At 43.3% G+C, this 17,104-nt stretch overlaps 1 protein-coding gene across 1 annotated transcript; it reads left to right on the top strand.

Moving 5' to 3' along the window:
- On the top strand, positions 1-12,118 carry lin7b (lin-7 homolog B (C. elegans)). Its single transcript, XM_049467615.1, has 6 exons — positions 1-250; positions 1,717-1,835; positions 5,214-5,285; positions 7,126-7,335; positions 8,538-8,701; positions 9,772-12,118. The coding sequence occupies exons 1-6, from the start codon at positions 175-177 to the stop codon at positions 9,791-9,793; spliced, it is 663 nt and encodes a 220-aa protein (XP_049323572.1). The 5' UTR covers positions 1-174; the 3' UTR covers positions 9,794-12,118.
- The last annotated feature ends 4,986 nt before the right edge of the window (positions 12,119-17,104 follow it).

Here is a 17,104-nt window from a genome sequence, read left to right as displayed (position 1 = left end):
CGTCATTCAGCAATACACTGCGTGCGCGGCGCGGATAGACGCAGCAGCACCGAGCCGCGACCCTCGCAGCGCGCGGAGAGAGACGGGGGCTTCCCTGCGGTACACGCTGCACCTCCCGCTCCGTAGAGACGCCGAAAGCCGCGAGCTGAACCCGAGCCGGAGCTCCGAGTCCCCATGATGTCATCCTACTACCACCCGGGGAAGGAGGCGGATATGGCGGCGATGAGCGAGCCGCTGTGCCTGGAGAGAGGTGGGGGCTGATCAGGCGCGCGCGCTGCTGCTCACTGTAGTAGCTGAGCATCATCACACACAGACCCCCGGCATCAGGGCTGGACCACGCATTCACTGTGTGTGATCCAGTGTGGCTGCAGGAGGCTGTGAGGGTCCGGGCTGTGGGGTGCAGGCAGCAGTGGGTGGTCACTCTGTGGTCAGATCTCATAGTAGCCAGTGTGTGTGTGTGTGTGTGTGTGTGTGTGTGTGTGTGTGTGTGTGTGTGTGTGAATGGACACCGCCCACATGCACCTACCTTTGGGGTGTGTGATCTGTTCTTCCTTCTTTGGGATAGTTTTCTCCTCCCCCTGTGTAAACTGTGCTGGATATAACCTAGATATCCTTCATTCATACTGCTTATATATATATGAATTAATGAATTATGTATGCAAACTGGTTTTATTTTGTACTGCTGACGTCAATATGATACATATATATATAGGACCAATGTTAAACCAATATTGTCATATATCAAATCAGTAAGAATTGATCCTATACTGTTGATGTAGCTCTGATATATGAGACCAGTATGAATTGGTCCTACACTGTAATGTTGATGTAGCTCTAATATGTATTAGACCAGTATGAATTGGCCCTGCACTCACTGTACTGAATTACATCATGCTATAGGACCAGTATAATGTGATTCTGATATATAGGACCAGTATGAATTGGTCCTACACTGCACTGTTGATGTATCACAGATATATATTGGACCAGTATAATGTACTGCTATATTGGCCCAAGATAAATTGTTGTGACATTGTACTGAATTACTGAGTCAAACCAATATTGTCATACATCAGAGCAGTATGAACTGATCCCGTACTGTAGGCTACTGTTAATGTAGTGCTAATATATATAAGACCAATATTAATTTGTCCTATACTATACTGTTGATGTATCTCTGATATATAGGACCAGTATGAATTGGCCCTATACTGTACTGTTGATGTAGCGTTAATATGTAAAGAACCAGTATTAATTGGTCCTACCCTGGACTTTTAATTTAGCACTGGTATATAGGACCAGTATGAATTGACCCTATACTCTACTGTTGATGTAGCTCTGATATATAGGACCAGTATGAATTGGCCCTATACTGTACTGCTGATGTAACGTTAATATGTAAAGAACCAGTATTAATTGGTCCTACACTGGACTTTTAATTTAGCTCTGGTATGTAGGACCAGTATGAATTGGCCCTATACTGTACTGTTGATGTAGCGTTAATATGTATAGAACCAGTATGAATTGGTCATACACTGTACTGTTGATGTAGCTCTACTCTACTCTGAACAGCTTCACTCTTTTTCATTCAGTTCTGATTCCTCTATAAACAAGCAGTCAGACACTTTTATAAACCGTTATGTGTAGAACCAACTGGTCTTTCTCTCTGTCCCTCTCTATCTCTCCCTCTCTCTCTTTCTGTCTGTCTATCTGTAGATGTGTGCAGGGTGATTGAGTTGTTGGACAGGCTGCAAAGGAGTGGTGAGCTGCCGCCTCCTAAATTGCAGGCTCTGCAGAGAGTCCTCCAGAGCAAGTTCTGCGCTGCTATCAGAGAGGTGGGCTTTCACCACACACACACATAGGGTCCACATCATATGTGATTCCTGTATAATTATTTTTTATTTGTATACTAAATACCACAATACAAATTGAAAATAACACAATAACACAGGGTAGGATATACAGCTCTGGAAAACCACAAATAATGCAGAGAAAACAAGTTCATAATCATAAAGTTTTGAGAGTTCAGAAACAAGATTTTCATGCAGTTTTCATGCATCTTGGCATGTTCTCCTCCACCAGTCTTACACACTGCTTTTGGATAACTTTATGCCACTGCTGGTGCAAAAATTCAAGCAGCTTGGTTTAATAGCTTGTGATCATCCATCTTCTTCTTATATTCCAGAGGTTTTTAGTTTGGTAAAAATCAAAGAAACTTTTTAAGTGGTCTCTTATTTTCCAGAGCTGTATGTAAAGGAAAGATGGATTTATAGATAGAACTTATATAGTAAGAAATCATAAACCCATAACCACTCTATTAGTTAATAATCAGATAAATTACGTAACTCCATAATATAATGTTTATTCTGTAATTGTCATTGTTTTTTGGACTTTATGAACCATTTGGTATGATGATAATAATAATTCATTTTAGTATTATGCTATGTTATGCTCTATCAAAATGTTATCCCATAACTGCCATTAGTTATTATGTACGCACATTAATTATTAGTATTAACATTATGCTTGGTTTTAGCTTGATCTCATCATTACCATTGTGTTTTATACACCCACTGGACTAATGGATAATGGTAATGAGGAGATCTGTATCTACAGCACTGTAATAAATGTCAGTCAAATTTAACCGTCACTAGAATAGTGAACTCCCTCAATATACCCTCCTTTATTACACTGTACTGGTTTAATAACACAAGTTAAATTAAACCTGACATTAGAAGCTGCTGTTTATCTGTTACTAATTACCTCTTCATTCTCCCCTACATCAAGCCGGATGTTGGCTGTTAGCTCCCTGTGGACAGTAAGCTGTGTGTGTGGGCAGGAGAGAAAGAGAGAGAGAGAGTTTCTGAATGCAGGGATGAAGTCACTGATTTGACTGCACTGTTCTTTCTTTCTGTCTTCTTCCCACACTTTCACAGCGACTGCTGCTCCTCCAGACCTCCTCTGTATTCCTCCCTTTCTGACTGGAGCACGTTCATTTCATTCTCTCTCTTCTCAAGCATCTCCTTCCCAGCTCCATCATTCTTCTGTCCATGTCTCACAGACACACTCTGTGTAATGACACTTTCAAGTGAAGGGTGGGCAGGATGCCAAAAACATTGAAATACATACAGCTCATACAACAAAAAAATAAGAGACAACTTAATAATGATGAGTTTCTTTGATTTTACCAAATTGAAAACCTCTGGAATATAATCAAGAGGAAGATGGATTTTTGCACCAGGAGTGGCATAAAGTTATCCAAAAGCAGTGTGAAAGACTGGCGGAAGAGAACATGCCAAGATGCATGAAAACTGTGTTTAAAAACCAGGGTTATTCCACCAAATAAGGTCTGAAAGCTCTGCATCTTTAGCTAGAGCATCAAATAAATGCTCTAAATGACAACATTTTAATTTGGAATTTGGGAGAAATGTTGTCTGTAATTTATAAAACAAAATAATAATGTTCATTTTACTCAAACATATACCTATAAATAGCAAAATCAGAGAAACTGATACAGAATGATACAGAAAATGAAGTGGTCTGTCATGTTTTTCCAGAGCTGTATATATACAGTGTCATGAAAAAGTATTTGCCCCCTACAGATTTATTTTGTTTTGGCTTTTTTGTCATACTGATATTTTTCTGATTATCAAACTTTAATATCAGACAAAGATAACCTGAATAAATATATAAAACACTTTTTAAATGATAATTGTATTTATTAAAGAAAAAACTATACAAACCTATCTAGATCTGTGTGAAAAAGTGTTTTGGTCCACTCTTCTTTACAGAATAGTTTTAATTCAGACACATTGGAGGCGTTTCCAGCATAAACAGATCAGCCACAGCATCTCGATCAGACTTTTTTTTTAAAACCATTTAGAGGTGGACTTGTTTGTGTGCTTTGGATCACTGTCCTGCCACAGAACCCAAGTACACCTGAGCTTGAGGTCACAAACAGATGGTCAGATATTCTGATTCAGGATTGTCTGGTAAACAGCAGAATTCCTGGTTCCATCTATTACAGCAAGTTATCCAAAACCTGAAGCAGCAAAGCAGCCTTAGAACATCACACTAACACCACCATGTTTTACATTCAGTATGATGTTCTTTTTCTGAAATTATATTTTATTTTTAAACACGAAGTAATGTGACAAACACCTTCCAAAAAGTTCCACTTTTTTGTCACGTCAGTTCAAAGAATATTTACTCAAAGTCCTGGAGATCATCAAAAACTGTTTTTGAGTAAATGTGAGGCGGGCCTTTGTTATTTTTGGTCAGCAGTGTTTTTTGCCTTGAAACTCTCCCATGTAGACCATTTTCAACCAGTCTTTTTCTTATTATTGAAACATTAACACCAACCTTAACTGTGGCAAGTGGGCCTGTGTTCTTTTGTGACCTCCTGGATGAGTTGTCCATGCCCTTTTGGAATAATTTCGGTCAGCTGGCCACTCCTTGCATGGTTCACCAAATTCCCATATTTTCTCCATTTGTAAATACTAGCTCTCACTGTGGTCCCCTGGAGTCTTAAAGCCTTAGAAATGACTTTGTGATATTTTCCAGACTGATAGATGATCAATGACCTTGTTTTCTCATCTGTTTTTAAGTTTCTTCAGATCAGGGCATAATGTGTTGCTTTTTGAGATCTTTTAGCTGCTTCTTGTTGTCAGACAGGTTCTATTTAAGTGATTTCTTGATTTTACAGGTCTGGCATTAATCAGGCTACTATTAACCACTATTGTGGTTAATAGTGAAATTAAACTCAGTTGTCCACAAATTGTGATTAATCACAGTGAATTTATGGGGGTGCAAACACTTTTTCACACAGGGCTAGATTGGTTGGGATATTTGTTTCCTTAATAAATAAAAAGATAATTTAAAAAGTGTTTTTTCTATTTACTCAGGTTATATTTGTTTGATAATCTAAAAAAAGTAAGTATGGCAAAAATGCTAAAAACAAAAGAAATCTGTAATGGCCAAATAGTTTTTCACGCCACTGTATGAATAATATCAGGTGTCATATTGCGCACCCTTACCTCCAGTTCCAGGCAAATGTTTTTGTTTTGCACTGTTTGCAGACGATTGGCTGAGTCATCTGGCTGGCTCTCACCTCCCCCACACACACACACTTAACCTCACATTCACACTGTTTAGCTGTTGTCGTAGTCCGTCTCAATATGACTGTAATATATCTGTTCTTGCTCTCTGTACAGGTGTATGAACAGCTGTATGACACCTTGGATATTGTGGGTGGGCCTGAGGTCCGTGCTCAGGCCACTGCTAAGGTACGTATGATGAGCACCATGCACTAGCATGCACTATATTCAATAGAAACACTAATTTATGCAGTTATCTGATTAGGCAATGACATGACATCACTGTCAAGCATTACAATCCTGGAGATTAGGCCAAAAACTTTCCATCAAAATGAATCAAATATACAATCTCACTGATATTTGAATATTTTCACAGCACCACAGACTCTAGACTGTACTCACTATGCTGTAATAAAAAAATACATATCAAGTGATTGGTAGTTCTGCTTAAACTAAATGCTTTGTTGATTGGAGTGAAAGGTCAGAGTGGTTGGAGCTGACAGAAAGGATACAGTGGCTGAAAAGCATGACAGAATGCACAACATGTCTAAAATTAAGGTTAATAGGCTAGAACAGCAGAAAACTGTGCTGAGTTCCACTTCTGTCAGCCAAGAACAGAAAGCTGAGGCTGCAGTCGACACAGACTTTCCAAAACTGGACTGTTAAAGCCTAGAGAAACGGTCTGGTCTGACCAATCTTCATTTATAAAGCATACAGATGTGTCAGAAATTGGTGACAACATGAATCCAAATACATAAACTGCTTTGTGTCAACTATGGCGTCACATCAATGTCAAAAGTCGAGGGCGCAAAAATACCAGATGAAAAAAATTTGCCAGCGTGTTGTAACATTTTGTGTGTGTAAATGAACTTCTCGTGAGCACAAATGTGAAACTAGCGAGCAAAAAAAAAAAGGGAATCATGTGCGCGCTGAAGAAAATGTTGCTCTCGAGCTTCATTTTTCTCCTCTTTGGTGCTTTTTTTTCCTTGCGTGCAGTTTGTGCTCGACTGAGTGTTTTGCGCTCGAGTTTTGAAAGGGATGGTTTTGAAAGTTTGGGGGCGGGGCCGGGGTCACCTCCCTCAGCGAACGCTTTTGGCTGATATCTCCAGTGATTGTGACGGACCACCTATCTCCACGAGCCGGAGGAGGGCGGGATCCTGTGCAACAGAGTTAACTCTTGCTCTTCTTCCCCTCTTTCCTGGGGCGGCCCTGATGAGAGCCATTTTCATCATATCGTTTTGCGTTACTGCACCTGACGATAGTTTCAAAGATATAATAGTTTTCAAATGTTCAAATTGACTGAGCCTTCATTGCTTACAGTATTTTTTATTTAGTTAGTTGAGTAGTTCTTGTTATAATATGAATTAGAACATTACTGATGCTATCAAACACATTAAGAGACAAGAAATTCAGGTAATTAACTCTTGACAAGTTCAGCACAGCTGTTAACTGAAAGGTGTTCCAGGTGACTCTACCTAATAAAGCTGACTGAAAAAAACAGCCAAGATGTGTAAAATTGCCATCTAAGCAAAAGTGCCATATTTTGAAGAATCTAACATGTTGGTTTACTACATTATTCCATAAAGTTTGTTTCTTCATAGACTTTATTATTAATCTACAATGCAGAATATTTTAAATAATACATATACACAGTAATACAATTTGTTATTCATTGTTAAATGCAATGTTATTCATTGCTAATGATCATTTTACTGAAGAAAGAAAAAATATAACCTTTCAATGCATGTTATTGTAGCAAGTTTGTTTTCTACAATTTCAGTTGTATACAATTTGCTTGTTGTAGCATGCTGTAAAATCATTATTACAAAGACTAATATTACAGTGGTGGCTTAACACTGGGTTATTTCTAAATAGTTTTAGGACATGGTTGTGGGTTTATTACTTGCCACAGTAATTATTACAATTAAGTATGACAATATTTTATAATGTTTTAAATATTTTCTTATGGTCACTTCCTAAAGTCATTGAGTATTCTCAGCCTCCTTCTCGCTCCTTTCATTCTCTCCAGGCCACAGTAGCAGCTTTTGCAGCCAGTGAAGGCCACGCCCACCCACGTGTAGTCGAGCTCCCCAAGACAGATGAAGGTTTGGGATTTAACATCATGGGTGGAAAGGAGCAGAATTCTCCCATCTATATCTCCAGAGTCATCCCTGGGGGCGTGGCTGACCGGCAGGGTGGACTGAAGAGGGGCGACCAGCTGCTGTCAGTCAACGGGGTGGTATGTAGAGTGTGCCAGTCATTTCCGTAGTGGTAGCTTTTAATGTTGCTAAAAAAGCACTGGAATCTATTAGCCCACCAATTAGCATCAGTTAGCAAACTGCTAGCTGTACCATGTACTTTATTAAACAGTACCATATTTATAGGTGCATCATACAATGTCAGAAACCACATAATATTGTAAAAGAAATCATGACACCATTACGCGACAGAAAGTCTTTTTCCTCAATATTTAAATTTTTTTTTTTGTTATGTGGTTAATTATTTATCTCCATCCCTCAAGAGTGTTCAAATGAAGATCACATGTCCATATGATTAAAATATTTTTTTTATGTTTATTTTTTTGCCATTTGAGCTCTTCAGGACCAGTAAACAACTGGAAATGGTACAAAATACAGTCTACAAAATTTTGCCGTACACTAAAAAACGAAAAAAAGTAATTTTAGTATGTATATTAGGGCTGTGTATTGGCACCAACCTGGCGATACGATACGTATCACGATACAGGGCTCACGATGCGATATATCACGATACTTTAAAAAAACCTCATACAACCTAATTTAATCTAAGTGGAAAAAGTTTAATTTGTAAACAATCAGATCGGTGGGAGCTCCATTAGACTTAATAACAAGTCCTGTAACATCCAATATCATGCCACCTTTTTTTAACAGTTTTAAACACTCTGTCTTCTTCATTGTGGAAGCCAAAATGAGCCAACACTTCAGCTCTGTGCACCCCAGGAGCCAGCCTAACGCTGCCATCGCCAACGGGGTGCTAATGCTATTAGCACTGTAGCGCTGTACTTACTTGCAGTGTACTGGAGGCACCGAATGGATCAAGATAGATCACAGCACTGCCACCTCGCAGCCGGGTGAATAAACAACACAAAAGTAACTACTGTCTGCCATCTAGCTGCCGGGAGTTAAATAAAAACACACTTAATAAAAAAATTGATACAGCATTTTTGAGAATCGATGCAGTATCTCGAAACGTAATATTGCGATATTCAAGTGTATCGATATTTTCTTACACCCCTAATGTATATACAAAAAAATAATAAGCTGACAGGTTACTGGACACAGGGTTTCTAAAAAATAGTGATGTTCTAAAACTTTTTGGGATAATGTTTACTGATACTTGTTCATACAGATCCATAGCATCTCAGCTTCTCTAAGTATTCCCCATCTTCCCCTGTGTGTGCAGAGTGTGGAGGGGGAGCACCATGAGAAAGCTGTGGAGCTTCTGAAGGCCGCCCAGGGTTCAGTGAAGCTGGTGGTCCGCTACACACCTAAAGTCCTGGAGGAGATGGAGGCCAGGTTTGAGAAGCTGCGTAGTGCCAGGCGGCGCCAGCAACACACCAGCTACTCGTAAGTGTGTTTCTTTTTTTATACTATTTTTTAGTATTAACTATACTATACTATTTATTAGTATTAACCTTTTTAATGGATTGCCGATTGGCACCTGTTATACTTAAAATATAAGAATGCTGTTTTTTTTTATGTAATGCCCACAAGGGAAGACTCTATTATAATCTATATTCTCATGTAAATTCTGTATAAAAGTTATTTTATATTTGATATTGACCTTTTTGTAAACCGTATTTTTCACACTACAAGGCGCACCTGATTATAAGGTGCACTATCAATAAACATCTATTTTCTGGTCTATTTCTGGTCCCATGTTGCTTGTTTTAACACGGTAAACGAGCTTAGCGTGGTTAGGGGCTTATGTTGCTCTAGCTGTGCTAGCCAGGGTTAGCAGCAGACTACAAGGAGATGATACTCACCTCTGAACGGCTAATGCTAATATTGCTCCTGTCTCGGTGCTGAAAAACTAAACTGAAACTTCTGTATAACGCTGCACTTCAGTGGAGTGGCTTTACTGCTCCTTATAACCTGCTGGTAGAATTTTTTTTTGGAAAAAAATTTAAGGAATTTCAGTCTCCAAACTTTAAAATAAACATGCTAATTAAAAATTACAAATTAGCTCTTAAAATGCCTCGTTGGCTCTAGTGCTGCCATGCCCCAATGTCTGAGTTGGTGTTCTTTTTTCTGTGCAGTGCTAAGCTACTTTTTCATTGGCTTGTAAACCTTTTCATTGGCTGGTTCATTGGTCAATTCTGTTGGAAAACAGGTCTCAATAATGTTATGTAAAACAAAACAAACTAACAAAAAAGACACAAATTGAATATACACATACATTGATTAAGCAGGTGTCCTAATACCTATAGTGAAAATATCCATATAGTGAAAGTGCACACAAAACACTGCTAGGTTTTCTACAAGCAAAAGTGTCATTTATCAGCATAAAATTTATGTTTCTTTGGACAAATTACTTGTTTTAACTAGTTGCTAGTTGAAGCATGTGTAAGTATGTTTGCCAATTATTTAGAACTTGCACACAATTAAAAAAAACAACATCTAATTCTCATTTGCAGGTCTTTAGAGTCTCGAGGTTAACCAGCCCACACCTCTGGCTAGCCTGTTGACCACCCCCATCCTTTGATCCTCCAATGGGAAGACAGAAGACTAGCGGGCGTCGAGGAGAAAGGCGTAGACTCGACTTAGATACGTTATGTGTTTTAGTGGAACGTTCCCAAAACAGTAGACCTCAAATATACTCTTTCCCCCCATCCATCTGTTGGGAGAGACTGCATAGTGAATTCAGTCTGTCAGAGTGATTTTTAAAAGCAGAATCTGTGTGTGTGTGTCTGTGTGTAAAAACACCCTGCTATTTACTGTTCAGTAATGTTAGAAAAGAACATATAGCAAAGAGCTGATGTGAATGCAGCTTATTCATGAATCTGAAGCATGCCGTTCCAAACCTCCAAGGGCTCTGTGTGACTAAAGCTGCTCTGTGGCTGGAGGGGTTTATAGTGGGGGAACTGGACTGGGGGCTCGTGGGAGTTATCAGTTATTGCTGCTCCCAAACTGCTCCTAGTTTGATTATTTGAGTTTTAGACAATGTGCATAAACTGTAGTTGTGGAATTGTGGCTGTTTGTCCTCATGAAATAGGTCATGTTTGATGAGGAACTTCAGAACGTCCTCATTTTTGCTGTATTACAGCTTACAATACACTTGAACCAGGTATTCTGTATTCAGTATTTATGGTTGCATGATTCAGATTAGGGCTGAATGGTATAATGTTATCAATACAAATAAACGTTGTAATGTTTCTGTGATAAAAACTGTGGAAAAAGGTAAAAATGTTCCAAATTTGGCTTATTGGCACGTCAGCAAAGAAAAGTGTTTGATTAGTGAGGGAATTACATCAAAAGCTCAATATTCTGTCACTAAAGAGACAAAATATCTTAAGAGCCTAAGATGTAAGCCAGCTACCAGCTGATCATTCCTTTAAGGAACATCAGTGGTAACCAGCCCTTGTCCTGTTGATCTACCATCCTGTGTAGTCTTAGTCCAACCTCTGTCTGCAACATATGTATGAATGAATAAATCAGATTCATCTATACACTTGGTAGTAGATCTCTGTGAGGATGGCTGGTTTTCGATTTGTGTAAGGATGGTTAGTAGTAGATCTCCATGAAAATGACTCTGGGGGTGGACATCCAAAAAGATGACTGGTGGTAGCTCTCTGTATAAATAGTGGTAGATCTTTACGAGAATGGGTGGTGGTATATCAGGGATTGTGGATGTCCCTGAGGATTACTGGTGGTAGATTTCTGTGAGAATGGATGGTGGTAGGTCTCTGAGGTTGGCTGATGGTAGATTTTAATGAGGATGGCCGGTGGTAGCTCTTTATGAGAATGAATAGCTCTCTGTGAGGATGTTTGGTAGAAGATCTTTTTGAGACTGACTAGTGGTTGATCTCTATGAAGAGGGCGTATGATAGTTATTGATTAGGTTTAATGGTGGTAGATTCCCCTGAGGTTGGATATTGGCAGATCTCTGTGAGGATGGCTGGTGGTGGATGAACGGTGGTGGATCTTCATGAGGTTGGATGTCGGCAGATCTCTGTCAAGACGACCAGTGGTAAATCCCTAACGGATGGCTGGTGGTTGATCTACATGTGTATGGTTGGTGTTAGATCCCCATGAGGATGATTGGTGTTAGAGCTCTATGTGAAGAGCTACAAGAAAATGGTTGGTGTTATATCTTTATTAGGATGGTTGGTGGTTGATCATATTGAGGATGGCTGGTGGTAGATCTTCATGAGAAAGGGAAAAGGTAGCTCTTAACAAGGATTGTTGGTGGTAGATCTCCATGAGGATGGCTGGTGTCCTTACTCTTTGTGCAGGCCCAGCTTACGTATGTTAAGAGATGTAATACAGCAAAATTGTGGCCAATCCAGAGGACAGCGATCTGTGAAGACTGGTATAGATGAAGACTGGTATAGATGAAGTCATTCCACTTTATGAAAGACTACAGTAAAGCTGCTGTAGATGACCACTGCTGAGTAGAAGACCTCTGCCTGACCTCACACTGGTTGAACATTAGCTTTTACTTGGCACTGTATGCCCAAAGATACTGTATGAATCCTCAGAAGAAGGAACTCCATGTGCGAGTCTGTGTGAGACAGTGGGTAAGTGAGAGTGTGTGTGTGCGTGTGTGTGTGTGTGTAAGAGAGAGAGAGAGAGTAAAGTGTTAATACTGTAAATGTGTTTGTGCTAGGATTATGAATGTGGCTGTGTCAGCAGGTTGTCGAATCCTGTGTCATGGAGCTGTTACATGTGGCTTTGAGCTGCTGGTCATGCCTGTTTAGATATTCGTAAGCATTTATTTATTTACTCATTCATTCCTACAATAAAGTCTATGATGTTATCTAACAGTACTACATTCGTTATTTTTTTCGTTGTCTGCTTGGCCTTACTGTACATTTGATGGTGATTTTTTTCAGAAACTGAAAAATTCTTTTACTACAGTTAGGCCTGTCACGAGTGCAATATTTTACACAATATATTGTTTCAAAAATGTTTGCGCGAAACAATATTATTGTCATTTAAAGACCATTAAAATGCCCCTGACAACAATAATAGAATAGCATAACAAAGCATTTATACTAGTTTAAAGACAACATTTAAATTAGTGTAATTAAGCTCTATCCAGACAGGATTAGTTTTTCAGGGGGTAATTTTCTCTTTTATGGGGGGGTCCTCTGTGATTGTATTCCTGTCCCTAAGACAGGTGAGCCTGATGTGTTGAGGCTAGACAGGAGGACAGTAGTTTGTTCACGGGCTGTGGGGTTTTTTCAGTAGCAAATACGTTAGGCTAGAATTACGCCCGTGAACAAACTTCTGACCTCCGCTCACCTGTCTAGGCCCAGCCAGCACAGCAAAGCGAGCTTCTGGCGCAGGCTTTTGGTACATCGTCAACAGCTAAACAGCGTCCTCTAGTGGCCGGGAGCATTTCCGGTGTGGCAAATGTATTTGGTTTCCCTTAATGCAGCATTTCTTAATGTAGTTGCGTTATCATCTTTTTGTTTGCTTTGTAAATGTTGTGATGTGCCTTTCTGTGCCACCGTAAAAATGTGTCTCTAAAATGTCTCTTTAATGCTGTCAGAAAGCAGCTTTTTAGAGGTCTGCCAATTTTTAGGTAACAGATGTAAATACAAACTCTACACACCACATCCAAATTAAAAACTAGTGATCAACAAGTTCTTCCAACCAAACAACCACAACAATTTAAGCCTTAAACTTAAATCAATCCCTCATATAACTTATAGCAGATATAGTTTATAAGAAATATTTTGCTTTGTGCGGCCAAGTTTACCAGAGGTGCTTTGTTAGTCACGTGAGCTCCACCATGGGGCCTGAAATCACAGTACCGTGTTTCTGCCCCGTTCCTTGGTCCCTGTTTCTTAATTAATTAGGCTAAAATGTGATATTTTCCATTACCCCACCAGCCTCTTACTTTTATTATTCATTCATTGATTTACTACCCGTCTAAAACGTACTAGAATTGCACAATTTAAAACACTTTCCTAGTAAATAGTGATACATCTAATTGATTTAGATTCGTTTTTACAGAGCGTGTAATTGATTATATTATTCTGTTAATCGCTTGCCAGCACCTATATAAGCAAGCCAAATCACTATAAAAAATATATAATATTGTGGCGTGGAAGAGGAAGGAAGACCCGTGAGACTCATGCTGAATGCTCAACAGCTCCTTTATTGAACAAGCTTGCCACTCACTTACAGCCTTTAACAAGACTAGGAGAGCTAAAACCATTCTATCCTATAGGCTACCAACAGAGCCAAGTGACTGAACTCACTATCCACCTACTTTACGGTGAGTGCCCTAACCAGCACCCATCTGCATGGCCCCTCCCCATACCCTAGATTACGGGGGAGGTACCAATTACGTAGGCTGGAGCAACACAGCACAACAAAACACAAGAGGCCCCACACACAGAAGAATAGAAACATGCCTACAGGCAGCTACACACACAACCCAGAGCCGCCACATAGCCCCCCTCCCAAGGGTCAGCCGTCCCGGCGACCCCACCAACCCAACACCAACCCCGTGTACAACAAAACTTTTTTTTTTTTTTTTTTTTTTTTTTTTTTTTTTTTACAATCAGTCGCAAACAAAGTCATTAAGGCGGGCGGGCGGCCTCCGTGCCCGTGGCAGCCTGGAGGGGCCGGGCATGGCACCGCCTGCCAGCGGCTCCGAAGAGCCAGAGTTCAGATCAGGCACGAGTGCAAGGCCGGCAGGTTCGCACCACCGTCCACAGTGTCCGACAGTCTCGGCCTATAGGGGGCCAGCCAAACCCTCGCCCCCACCGCCAACGGGTCCCCGAAGCAGCGCGTGTTGTACGCACGCTTCTGCTTCTGCCCGACAGCAGACTGGTTGGAGCGCGCTAGACGGTGCGCTAATTCCAGCGAAGACATAAGGTCCGAAACGAAAGTGGGCGTGTCCGAAGCGTACCCGCCCCCGTCAGGAGGCGCCCCAAAAGCCAGGGAGACCGGCGTCCTCAGTTCGCGCCCGAACATAAGCAGAGCCGGCGTGAATCCCGTCGTCTCCTGCACAGCGGAGCGACAGGCCAGCAGTACTACCGGCAGGTGCCTGTCCCAGTCACGCTGGTTCTTGTCCGACACCATGGCCAACTGCGCCGCCAGCGTGCGGTTAAAACGTTCCACCAGTAGGTCACTCTGCGGATGAAGGGGCGTCGTCCTGGTCTTATGGATTCCCAGGATGCGGCAGACCTCCGCCATGACCTCCGACTCGAAATTTCTCCCCTGGTCGCTGTGCAGTTCTTCCGTAACCCCGAATCTGCAAAAGAACTCCCGCACCAGGATATCCGCAGTAGTGACCGCCCCTTGGTCCGGCACCGCCTAGGCCTCTGGCCACTTTCTAGAAATAGTCCATCGCCACCAGAACAAAGCGATTTCCAGAGTCCGTCACCGGAAAGGGGCCCAGCACGTCCACGGCCACCCGCTCCATCGGGCTGCCGCACTGGTAAGGGTGAAGTGGGGCACGGGGCGCCCTCGAGGGGCCCTTCTTGGCAGCGCACACATCACAGCAGTGCACGAAGAGTTCCACGTTGGTTCTACACCCAGGCCAATAGAAGCGTTGCCTCAGGCGCTTCAGAGTCTTGGTGACACCAAAGTGCCCAGCCCCAGGTGACCCATGAACTCCCCGTAGGACCGATCCCCTAAGCGCCCGCGGTACCACCACCTGAAAAACGCGCCGCCCATTCGCCGGATCCTCCCAGGTATGGCACAGCACGCCGTCGGACAAACTAAAACTAGCCCAGTTGGAGCGCAACGCCTTAGCAATCGGGCCCAGCGGCACCACCTCCCCCCACGATGGTGTGACGTTCGCGCTGAGCGCGTGTACTGTCCACGATAATTCGCGATCCGCCCATTGCGCATCGCAGAGCTGCTCTACGGACACCTGAGCCACCCCGACAGCGGCAGTAACATCCCCGGAGATTGCAGCGCAGCGTGCAGTCTCAGCAGATTTCTCCTCAGCACGAGCACAATGTTTGCAGTCGGCGGCCACACATGGCTGGCGCAACAAAGCATCCACGTTACTGTGGCCACGGCCCGGGCGGTGCACAACCTCAAAACAAAACTCCTGGAGTCTAGATAACCAGTGCGCGAGTTTGCCCTCGGGCTCGCGGAAACGCATGAGCCACTGTAGCGAGGCGTAGTCGATGCGCAGCAGAAAGGGCACCCCATACACGTACGCTCGGTAATGTTTAAGGCTTTTGACCACTGCGAGTAGTTCCCAGCGCGTTACTCAATAGTTGCGCTCCGCCTTGTCCAGGCGGCGGCTATAGTACGCTATTACGTGCTCGGAGCCGTCCTGAACCTGCGACAGGACTGCTCCGAGGCCGTGGTCGCTCACATCAGTATCCACAATGAAACTCTCAGACACCTTCGGATACGCTAGAATCGGAGCATTGCACAGGCGGCTTTTTAGCTCCTCGAATGCCTGCTCCGCCTCGTCAGACCAGCGGAATTTCACACTAGGCTTAGTCAGAGCATGAAGCGGCGCTGCCACGTCCGCGAACCCCCTAATAAACCGCCTGTAATACGAGGCGAGCCCCACGAAGCTGCGAACCATTTTTGGTCTCGCGGTGTGGGCCAGTCACGGACCGCCTCTGTCTTTTTGGGATCGGTTTCCACGCCAGAACCGCTCACTACGTGGCCCAGGAAGCTCACGCGCTGCCTTAGCAGATTACACTTTGCCGGATTGAGCTTCAGGTTAGCCGCCTGAATCGCGCCGAGCACCATTTCAAGGTGAGACAGTGCGGAGTCGAAGTCTGTTCCGTGCACCAAGACATCATCCAAATAAACGACGCAGCACGACCACGGAACCCCGCATAAAACACGCTCCATAAGACGCTCAAAAGTAGCCGGCGAGTTACACAATCCGAACGGAAGCACCGTGAAATGCCATAGGGCTGAGCCGAGCGAGAAAGCAGTTTTCTCCCTATCCCCCGCCGCGAGGGGCACCTGCCAATATCCGCTCCTCAGGTCTAACGAGCTGAACCAAGCTGAGCCAGACAGCTGGTCCAGCGTATCGTCGATCCTGGGGAGCGGGTAGGAGTCAAGCTTTGTGACAGCGTTAAGTCGCCGATAATCCACGCAAAAGCGCCAATTTCCGTCCTTCTTTTTCGCAAGGACCACTGGGGCCGACCACGGGCTGCTCGAAGGCTCAATAATGCCCGTACTCGCCATCTCGCGGACTAACTGCTCCGCCGCTACGCACTTTGCTAACGCCAGACGGTGCGGCCTAAGCCTGATGGGCTGGACGTCACCCGTGTTTATCGAATGAACCGCAAGGCTAGTTTTAGTACACTCGCGCTCAGACATAGCGAAACTCGTGCGAAAACGGCCAATCAGTTCGCGCAAACGGAGTTGTTGGGGACCAGATAAACCCACACAACTGCGCTCCAGCATCTCCTCTATCGGATCTACACTCAACCCCGTATCCAGCGGACCCTCTACCGTATCACGCACCGAATCACACACATTCCCTCCCACCAGTTCACTTACCCCTAACTCGTCGCGTATCTCTACGGGGAGTCCAGTCACCAGCACCGAGCCCCGTGCACAGTCAGTGCTAGCTCCGACGCGTGAGAGCAGGTCCTTGCCCAGAATGCACGGGTCGTTGATGCGTCCTACCCAGAACTGTTGTTGAAAGGGCCCCTTGCCGACTTCAATCGTCAACTCCGTTAATCCTAGGAGACCTATAGGATCCCCGGTGACTGAAGAGAGAGCGATGCGCTGGCTGTTGTCAGTCACAAACTCGGCCGCTACCTCCGTCGCTAGCTCGGGCCGTATCAGTGAGACTGACGA

Source organism: Astyanax mexicanus, chromosome 19, assembly GCF_023375975.1.
Source record: "Astyanax mexicanus isolate ESR-SI-001 chromosome 19, AstMex3_surface, whole genome shotgun sequence".
Lineage (NCBI taxonomy): Eukaryota > Metazoa > Chordata > Actinopteri > Characiformes > Acestrorhamphidae > Astyanax > Astyanax mexicanus.
This window is presented reverse-complemented; position numbering and strand designations above follow the sequence as displayed.